We start from the raw sequence: 10,302 nt of genomic DNA on the forward strand, positions 1-10,302 counted from the left end.
CAATTGTCAAAAAAGTATTCTTAATTGTAATATACCTGTACATTCAAACTGCATCATACCAAAGAACTTAGAAACTGACCCCTTTTATGGCAATGGCAGAAAAGTGCCACATTTGATAAATATTTATCATACAGCTTTTACAATCTGGTCAGGCCATGTGCTCCAGCCATGTCTTCAGTGCTTACTCATTGCAAGATAACTGTCCCTACCACAATGGTGCCCAAATGCGGGCTCATTATTTAATCACAGAATTGTGTCACACCAAGTGGACATTGCTTTTATGGACAAAATGTAATCAATCAAAACTATTTGGAAATATCATGAATAGACTTGAGGACTATTGTTATTTTAAATAAACTTTTGTGTTATAACTAAAAGTTTAGGTGGAGGGAATTGTATTCATTAAAATAAATGTTATAATAATTACTTAAAATCAAAGCTCCTCAACCTTACCTGGGACAGTCACACCATTGGACAATTTTCACGTTTGGTTCCAAATTGTAAGAAAACGAATAATACACTGCATGAATGTACTTATGATCCAAATTAAAAAATATAAAAAACGTTTCGTATTATATCATTTTTTTTGCCAATTTAGGTTCAGTTAAATTTGTGTTTGCCATCATGGACAAAAAGGGGTGTCACCTATATACCTTTAATTACTAGGGGACTACTATCATATATCATTTTACATGCTGTAAATTGTACGTGATTGGATAACATTTGCTTTGAAGATTCCGCCATGCTTGCTGTGTTCTTTGTTTAGAGAGATCTAAGTGGGAAACTCAGAGATGTTGATGTGCTAGTTTCAATGAGCAAGGCAGAGGCAAAAATCATGATATGGACAGTGATGGTGGAGAAATGTCAGGAGCAGTGGAATAGAGATACTAAGGAAAGGCATTTATTTCAAGTACAGAGGAAAGTTGGGGAGGGGAGAACAGCAGGAAGGGACAGAAGAGAGGAGGCTATATTTACAAGATTAAGGGTGAGACACAGCCAGTTGAATAAGACCGAACATGTGATAGGAAAGTATCCAACAGGAAAATGTATTGCCAGGAAACAGAGACAGTGGAGCATGTATTGATACAGTGTGGACATTATTGGAGGGAAAGAGGGAGGATGAGATCGAGTATGAGGGAGAATGGGATACAGGAAATTAGTTTAAAGAGTATGTTGAGTAGAACGTCATTAGATATAGTCTCAAATATTTTGTTATCTTTTTTTAAGAGCAACGGGGCTGACACGTCTCTGGCCCACACTCCAGTAAAGTAGGTGGCGGTAATGCACCATAACGTTGGATGCCAACCGCCGATAAACCCCACCAAAGAAGAAGAAGTACGAACGCTGCATAATGTCTACGTCATATCAAGCTTGCGCAGCCGTAGTATACCCTTCACTTTTCACTGAGTTTTTTGGTGTGGCCTGTTCAGTTGTGTCGCAGTATTTCGTGTTTCTTCGACTGTTTTTGAGGATAACTTTGATTTCGGTAAGTAGTGTAAGTTAACTTGTATGTCTGGTATGCTGACGATAGTAGTAGCTAGCTAAATCAATAAAGTTTATTTGACGCCTACGCAAGTTTGCTAACTTTAGCAATTATGCTAGCTAGCTAACGTTAGCTATTTAACTCTGTCAATCATGCCTGCATTGTAGTTAGCTATGTCTTCACAGCAGTAGTTTGCTAGTTCGTCTTGCAGATGTTCAGTATTTGTTGATTTGCAGTTCAATTCGTCAGTAACTAGCTAGCTAACTGGCCATGCATGGATTGCGTCTCCGAGGCCGGTGTGTTAGCCAGCCGACGGGCCTTTAGCTTGGTAACGCATAGCCAGCAGATCCGACCCCCTTTCATTCACTTAACTAGGGTCGGAAAGCATTCCTGCGTCTAAGACACGACAGGAACAGGCGAGATATGGCTTGTAAAACGTACCTCAATCCATGGATGTACACCGAATGCAGGGGGGGAACTAGATATACTTTCTTACCGGTGTGGGACACTCAAGTGCAAACGTTTTTTTTTTTTTCATACTACAAAAATTACAAGGTAGCCTAAGCTGCTGACACTGACAAACATATCAATAACAACTGTTGTCTGATCCATGTAATTTGCCATCGAAAAGGGGAGAACCAAATACAATATGAGATCCACTTAATCTGGAGGAGGAAATTATTGTCCAAAAACAATAAATGCCACAGACCCAATGACAAAGACAGTGAATATGCACACTCGCCAGTGTTCTAATGTTCTCCACTGAAGATAAGTTGGGCTACTGTTCGCACAATTAAGTTAAGACATTTAATACCTTTAAGACAGATTGGAGTCTTTTTGTTGTCATCTCTTTATAGCAATAGCCATTTGCTTTCCAAAGTTTTGTTCTGTGAATCTATTTTTAAAAACAATCATCTGTTTGCTTTTCATTGACTTGTTAAACAATCATCTGTTTGGTAATTGTTAACCAAATTGCAGGCCCTTCCGACTGTAGGTTGTGATGTAAATGTAACCTTTATTTAATTATGCAAGTCAGTTAATTAAGAACAAATTATTATTTACAATGATGGCCTTCATCGGCCATACCGGGATGACGCTGGGCCAATTGTGCACAGCCCTAATGGACTCCCAATCATGTCGGGTTGTGATACAGCCCACTGACAAAATGTAAGTGTTCTCCTCAAACCACAGCGCAATTTACCGCGACAGCGTACCCCCACTATTTATTTTGCATGGACGCTGTACCAGAGCGTACCGCCTTTTGCCCCTGGCCCCATAATCACAACTGTTACACAGAGAAGATTGAACGACTTTGTTTACAAGTAAACTGACATTTTTGTCCTCCTTTAGCTAGCAGTAACAACAGCAGCCATTATGACATGGCACATCCCGTTGAACAACAAATGAGCTGATTCCAAAATGGCTCCTGTGGCTTCTGCTACCTAGATTCGGGACAAAAAGGACAGTTTTCCTGAAAAACGTAGCAATCGTTCTGATGTAAACACACTTCGGATTACAACACATTTCTCATCAATGGATTGAGGTACTTTTTCCAAGCCATGTCTTGTGCCGGCTCCGTGGTGTCTTAAATACACATGAATGCTGTCCGACCCCAGTACAGCTGTAAGCAAGCGGATTGGATCTGCTGGCTAAGTAAAGCAACAAACATTAGCTAATCTTTCAGCTATAGTATAATCTTCTCTCTGTCTCATTCAGGGTGTCTTTTTATGAGTAATCAAAAGATTCAGAAGCCAACGCTTACAGGCCAGCGTTTTAAAACTAGGAAGAGAGGTGGGTGTAAACTGAATATTGATATCATGACTGGTCAATTGCTGTTATGATTTGTCTCTAATGAATGCATTGATCTTTTAACAGATGAAAAGAAGGTGTTTGACCCTACTCAGTTTCAGGAAACCATTGTACAAGGTTTGAACCAAACTGGCAGTGATCTGGACGCTGTTGCGAAATTTCTTGATGCCTCTGGTGCCAAGCTTGACTACCGCCGCTATGCTGAGACGCTCTTTGACATCCTGGTGGCTGGCGGAATGCTGGGTAAGGATGGAATAGAATGCTGGGAAAGGATAGGTTTAGAGGTCGACCGGTTATGATTTTTCAATACCAATACCGTTTATTGGAGGACCCAAAAAGCCGATAGAGTAATCCGCCATTTTTTTTTAAACATTTATTTTAATTTGAAAAATGTGTTTTTAATTTGTAATAATGACAATTACAACAATACTGAATGAACACTTATTTTAACTTAACATAATACACCAATAAAATCAATTTAGCCTCAGGTAAATAGTGAAATGTTCAATTTGGTTTAAATAATGCAAAAACAAAGTGTTGGAGCAGAAAGTAAAAGTGCAATATGTGCTATGTAAGAAAGCTAACGTTTCAGTTCCTTGCTCAGAACATGAGAACATATGAAAGCTGGTGGTTCCTTTTAACATGAGTCTTCAATATTCCCAGGTAAGATGTTTTAGGCTGTAGTTATCATAGGAATTATAGGACTTTTCCCTCTATACCATTTGTATTTCATTAACCTTTGACTATTGGATGTTCTTATAGGCACTTTAATATTGCCAGTGTAATAGTATAGCTTCTGTTCCTCTCCTCGCTCCTCCCTGGGCTCGAACCAGCAACACAACGACAACAGCCACCATCAAAGCAGCGTTACCCATGCAGAGTAAGGGAAGCAACCACCCCAAGGCTCAGAGCGAGTGACGTTTGAAATGCTATTAGTGCGCGCTAACTAGCTAGCCATTTCACTTCGGTTACATCAGCCTCATCTCGGGAGTTTATAGGCTTGAGGTCATAAACAGTGCAATGCTTGACGTACAACGTAGTGCTGCTGGCAAAACACACGAAAGTGCTCTTTGAATGAATGTTTACGCGCCTGCTTCTGCCTACCACCGCTCAGTCAGATACTTAGATGCTTGTATGCTCAGTCAGATTATATGCAATGCAGGACACGCTAGATAATATCTAGTAATATCATCAACCATGTGTAGTTAACTAGTGATTATGATTGATTGTTTTTTATAAGATAAGTTTAATGCTAGCTAGCAACTTACCTCGGCTTACTGCATTTGCGTAACAGGCAGTCTCCTTGTGGAGTGCAACGAGAGAGAGGCAGGTCGTTATTGCAATGGACTAGTTCACTCTAGTTAACTGTTCCTAGGCAGTCATTGAAAATAAGAATGTTCTTAACTGACTTCCCTAGTTAAATAAAGGTATAAAAAATATTTAAATCGGCCCCACAAAAGACAATTGTTATAAACTTGAAATTGGCCCTAATTAATCCTCCATTCCGATTAATCGGTCAACCTCTAGATAGAATGTTGTGTAAGGATGGGAAACAATAGAATGGCGGGAAAATAATATAATTCTGGTGATAGAATGAATAAATGTGTTTGACAGTCTGTATAATAACTTCCCCTTTTTATTCTTGTTCAGCCCCAGGTGGTACCTTGTCAGATGACTTGACCCGTACGGAGTTCTGTCTGTTTACAGCACAAGAAGACCTGGAGACTATGCAAGCATATGCTCAGGTACACTTGTGCAATAGTGTTTGTTTTTGGTTTAATAATAAAGAGCTGAATATGATAATACCTTGACTTACTAGCAGTATTAGTAGTGGTGCTTCAAACCCCTTTCCCTTTTTTACTGACAGAAAAGGTTGATTATGATAAATGTGCTACAGTTTTGATTGACATTGGGCTGTTTTTTTAGAGATCTGATTTAATTTTCCCATCCGATACCTAGGTTTTCAACAAGCTTATCAGGCGTTACAAGTACCTGGAGAAAGGGTTTGAAGAGGAGATCAAGAAGGTGAAGGCATTGTTGATTGTCGTCTTGAGCAACGTTTTTCAAGATGTGACTTGCTCTCTTATCTGTTGGATCGTTCAACCGTAAACTAATTATTCAACTCATTGATGTTTCCCAAATTACATCCATAGAGTGCTGGTAAAAATGAGTGCACTGTAAAGGGAATACGGTGCTATTTGAGATGCAGTCTTGATAGATGTCAGAATGGATAACATTATTGATCCTGGCATCATTATAGAATATGCAATTCTTTCAACTTATGTTCAATAATGTTATCCAGTCCAAAGAGCTGCATTATATCCAAACCGTATACTCCTGTCTTTGGCGAATATGCAATTTAAGTTTGCTACGGATGGAATAGAATTGCATTCTGTTCTTATACCAGCATTCTATTGTGTTTCAGTGTTTGAGTTTCCCTCTTGTTCTTCTCTCCTGTGCAGTTGCTGCTATTCCTGAAGGGATTCACTGAATCTGAGCGTAACAAGCTGGCCATGTTGACTGGCATCCTGCTGGCCAATGGCAACATCTCAGCCTCTATCCTCAACAGCCTCTACAATGAGAACCTCGTCAAAGAAGGTGTGCAGCAGTGCCAGCTCAATAGGGCAGGCGTCTGCTACAAACGTTAAAGGGATAGTATGAGATTTTATCTACTTACCCAGAGTCTGATAAACTCATGGATGCCGTTATGTTTCTGATTGGCTCTTGAAACTCTTAACTTCCTTCATACTGGACACAGAGTCCATTGAGTTAATCTGATCGCTTTAAGCCTGGTCCTGAACAAAAAAAATTACTTTCAATAGAGATTCTCCATTGATCATTATTTAAAAAAAATGTAGGACTAGATTTAATCTGTCTTGAAAACCAGCATGTATACTTACAAGCGCATATCCAGTTACTTTATTACTTAAATTAAACGTTGCGTACGTTCACTGTAACATGTGAATTTACAAAGGGCATAATTATGGTTTTCTCATACAACAGTCCTTGTGTCTGAAGTTGCTTCATTTCTGTTTTTACAGGGCGGACTTGTAAAACTTGCAGAATCGTGTCCTGTGGTATTTGGCTTTTCACCTGGTAGGCACTAGGCCTAAAATATGGTTAACCCTTATTTTTTTACCCAGGTGTCTCTGCAGCCTTTGCTGTGAAACTTTTCAAATCCTGGATCCATGAGAAAGATATCAACTCTGTGGCAGGAAGTCTCCGCAAGGTCGGCATGGATAATAGACTTTTGGTGAGTGAGACCACCAATCATGTGGGTGATGTCCAATCCAAAACCATGCTTGTTTTCTTTTGGTCAGTGTAATACAATCATTGTGCAGCAGGGAAGTTAAGAATTGGCAGCTCTCCTGGGAATTTGCTCTCCTCGCCGCCTCAACTGTATTGAAGGAGAAGATCCAAGGTCGATCCCATTTGACAATCTTTCCAATGGGTTTTGAGGGGGAGTTATGAGAGTATGCAAGGAATTGAGGAAAGATTAATTGAGAGAGAGCCAAGGGGAAGCCTTCTCAGTTGGACAGTGCTTAATCATAAAGATACAATGTAATAGTATTTGTTCAATTTAATTCTGTGATGTAAAGCCTGTTTCTCCACCTTGTGTTTTGCAGGAGCTGTTCCCTGCCAACAAGCGGAGCTGTGAGCATTTCTCTAAGTACTTTACAGACGCCGGTCTCAAAGAGCTGTCGGACTTTGCCAGGAACCAGCAGGCCATAGGGTCCCGTAAGGAACTTCAGAAGGATCTCCAGGAACAAATGGAGCGTGGGGACCCTTTCAAAGACGTGAGTCCAAAGTCTGGGTCTATGCTGATTGCTGGAGAAGCACTCCACTGGTTGAGTTCCCTACCCTTAAAGGGTGCAATTGCTCTCATTCTCCCTTCTGAGTTTAGAAGCATTGGGTTGGTGTTAGCATGAGGAGTAAATTTGAGCATACTTGGGGTATAAAATCGGATCACAGCCTTGGTCTGTGTTGATGAAGGACATTGTTTGATTATGATACCTAATTGTGGTAGCATGGGATGCAGATGAAATGCCCAATAACCAGAAGCAGTTGGTCCTTACTTACTGACCTACTTTCCTGTCATCCTTTCCCTCCAGATCATTGCGTCAGCCAGGGAGGAGATGAAAAAGAACAACATCTCAGAGCAGACCATGATTGGCATCGTGTGGACCAGTGTTATGAGCTATGTGGAGTGGAACAAGAAAGAGGAACTGGTCACAGAACAAGCCATCAAGCACTTGAAGGTGAGCTGGGTGGTTTACACTGATTTCACAGAGCCGTCACTTTCACCGTTGACGGGATTGAGTGTCATTTTTTGCCACTAGTTTTCATGACTCAACAAAACACCCCCTTTCTCTCCACCTCTCCGCAGCAATACAGCCCCTTGTTGAAGGCTTTCACATCCCAGGGAGCCTCTGAGATCCTGCTGCTTGTGAAGATGCAGGAGTACTGCTACGACAACATCCACTTCATGAACTCCTTCCAGAAGATTGTGGTGCTGCTCTACAAAGGTAACAGCATGGGTAGAAGGAACAGCTGATATCTTGGGTTAGTTACCAGTATCTTTGGTAAAAGCAATGCCTCTCTGCTTAGCACTCAGCATTAAGAAGATGAATTGAGGGAAAGGACCTGCAACAGACTAGCTTCCTGTCCAGGGAGTGTGTTTGTTCATCAAGCTGCCTTATGCTACAGAAACAGGAGAAGGGCTCCTGAGCCTTATGGGTTGTTCTGGCTTGGACAGGGCTTACTTACACAAAGGTAAATGAGATCAGGGAATAGCGTTGTCTGCTGCCTTAGTCCTTGTTTCCTCAATCCCTAAAAAAGCACATTGGAGGAGGATGTCTGAGGGAGGGACCTTGGACACTCATCCATTGAGCAATGATCCTATCTTCTGATCCTTTCTGAATGACCCTGGATTCAGACAGTAGCAACCAAAACCTTCCTGCTGCGCTTATCAAAGTGGGATCTGGATTAGCTACCATTAAGTATGTTCCTATTCCGGCTAGCCCATCTGAACCCACCAAAAAATATTGTAGGGACAGTGGTCATTTTATATTGGTGTGTCTTCTTCCAAATATAAGAGGGGGAGAGGTGAGACATATGTACGCTTTCACTTGCTGATGAAGCAGATTTAGCTGTTAATGTGTGAATGAATGCAAGGTGAGTGACGTGAGAGTGTTTTTCTGTTGCCTAACAGATTCACATCAACACTTTGTATTTTGGTATAATTGTCTTTGTCAAGTGGCTTTAACTAGTTGTAATTTTCATGTTGATGTATTTTTCCCAGCGGATGTTTTGAGTGAGGAGGCCATTCTTAAGTGGTACACAGAGGCCCATGTTGCCAAAGGAAGGAGTGTGTTCCTGGAACAGATGAAAAAATTTGTGGAGTGGCTCAAGAACGCAGAGGAAGGTGAGCATGGCTTACATTTGACGTTAGTCAGGTAATTTAGCAGGAAATCGTATCCAGCGCCACTGAAAATCAATTAATTCAACTGGCTCATGTGGGTATAAAAACCTTTAAAAATCCTCTAGTCCCTGTGGTTTTGTCTGTATTCGCCATAGCACCGTATTCTGTTCATGCAGTTGACTTGAATCTCATCTTTTTTTTCCAGAATCTGAGTCCGAGGAGGACGAGGCTGCTGACTAACGGACCTCAAGCCAAATCCAAGGCGTGTCATTTTTTTTATTTTTTATAACGTACAGTAACACCAGGAGCAGTAGAATGTTCTGTTACAGAAGTGCTTGTCCCCTCCCCCTTTTCTTTTTTCTACCTCCTCCACTCCAACCATGATGTATAGATGTAAGGGCTTTTACATTCTGTTCATTCTAAAACTAATAAAGTTTACACTTGTGGATAGCATGAATCATGAATAGTCTCCCTTGAAATTCTTAATGATTCTTCATTTGAAGGGAAAGACATGTTGCCACATTTAACCCCCTATGGTCGATGTCCGCACCCCTGCAGAAATGTAATTGGCATATTAATGAAACATCCCCATAGAAATCTGTAAGCTGGGGGGGGTCACTATCTGTTCCATGTAGTGAATCTGTTATTCAATGCGTTTACGTATGGGCTAATGGCAGTAAGGCTGAATTAAAATGTTTCATTAAATCATTTTACATTACTTGTTTTTGATACTTCAAGTGATCTTCAAAATCAAATGGCAAAATTATCATTATGACCTTAAAACAATTTCATATTTCATATAGGTTAGATTTAATATTGGTTGTTTTTTTAATTTCTTTACACGATCAATTAGTCTTTTTAAAATAAAGTTTAGTACTGGTATTCAGTGTTGGTGTAATTACTCTGAGATTGTGTCATTCTGAATCGTGTAATTTACCCATGAGGCTTCTGAAATGACCCTCAACAGCAGTTCTGGAAAGTTGGGGCTCAGAGACATTGATGTAAGTACGAAATATGAGTGATTTAGAAGGATGGATTATGTTAGTATAAATTATTTTAATAATGGGTAATTCCATGGTGACCGTACAACACATTTTAAAATGTGTCTGTCAAACAAAAACCAATGATTGCAAAGTTAAACAAACCATACCACTGCATGCACAAGGACTACTTTTAACAATTTCCACTCAACATTTTACCAAAACACATTTACTTGGAACAGTGCAGAGTTTGGTTCGAAACAGAATGATGTTTTGTGCAGATCCCTTACCCATCCTTTTCATATGATTCATACACATGCAATATTAACATAACCTACATGTAATCCAAAGTACCTGGAAAGACTAACATTACACTACATACCTTGAAGTTCACAAGGAGCAACATTATTCACGGTGTACAAAACAACGATCCAACTCTCACTTTGAAAGGCAATTATGGCTCAGTCAAGCATGATGAAAACAAGGGGATGAGACAGTAATTCAAAGCCCAACATAAACACTTGAATATCACCTACTGTAGGAGGTCGAGGCAGTGAAAAACAAGTAATTTAGAACAAAATACATTTATTTAGTGGAGCACTTTTCTT

General features: G+C 40.2%; 1 protein-coding gene across 1 annotated transcript; it reads left to right on the forward strand.

Moving 5' to 3' along the window:
* The first annotated feature begins 1,366 nt into the window (after positions 1-1,366).
* On the forward strand, positions 1,367-9,178 carry LOC135547573 (eIF5-mimic protein 2-A-like). The gene is made up of 12 exons (XM_064976688.1): positions 1,367-1,486; positions 3,200-3,274; positions 3,359-3,535; positions 4,943-5,037; positions 5,252-5,317; positions 5,755-5,890; positions 6,436-6,545; positions 6,919-7,089; positions 7,405-7,551; positions 7,680-7,818; positions 8,595-8,717; positions 8,920-9,178. Exons 2-12 carry the CDS (start codon positions 3,211-3,213, stop codon positions 8,952-8,954), a joined length of 1,263 nt encoding a protein of 420 aa, XP_064832760.1. The 5' UTR covers positions 1,367-1,486; positions 3,200-3,210; the 3' UTR covers positions 8,955-9,178.
* The last annotated feature ends 1,124 nt before the right edge of the window (positions 9,179-10,302 follow it).

The sequence above is a fragment of the Oncorhynchus masou genome, chromosome 10 (assembly GCF_036934945.1).
Source record: "Oncorhynchus masou masou isolate Uvic2021 chromosome 10, UVic_Omas_1.1, whole genome shotgun sequence".
NCBI lineage: Eukaryota > Metazoa > Chordata > Actinopteri > Salmoniformes > Salmonidae > Oncorhynchus > Oncorhynchus masou.

Excerpts from the sequence above, each read along its gene's own strand:
- LOC135547573 (XM_064976688.1), top strand. The coding sequence starts at position 3,211 with ATGAGTAATCAAAAGATTCAGAAGCCAACGCTTACAGGCCAGCGTTTT. Across the intron at positions 6,546-6,918 it reads GCATGGATAATAGACTTTTG|GAGCTGTTCCCTGCCAACAA; the intron begins GTGAGTGAGACC and ends TGTGTTTTGCAG. Across the intron at positions 7,552-7,679 it reads AAGCCATCAAGCACTTGAAG|CAATACAGCCCCTTGTTGAA; the intron begins GTGAGCTGGGTG and ends ACCTCTCCGCAG.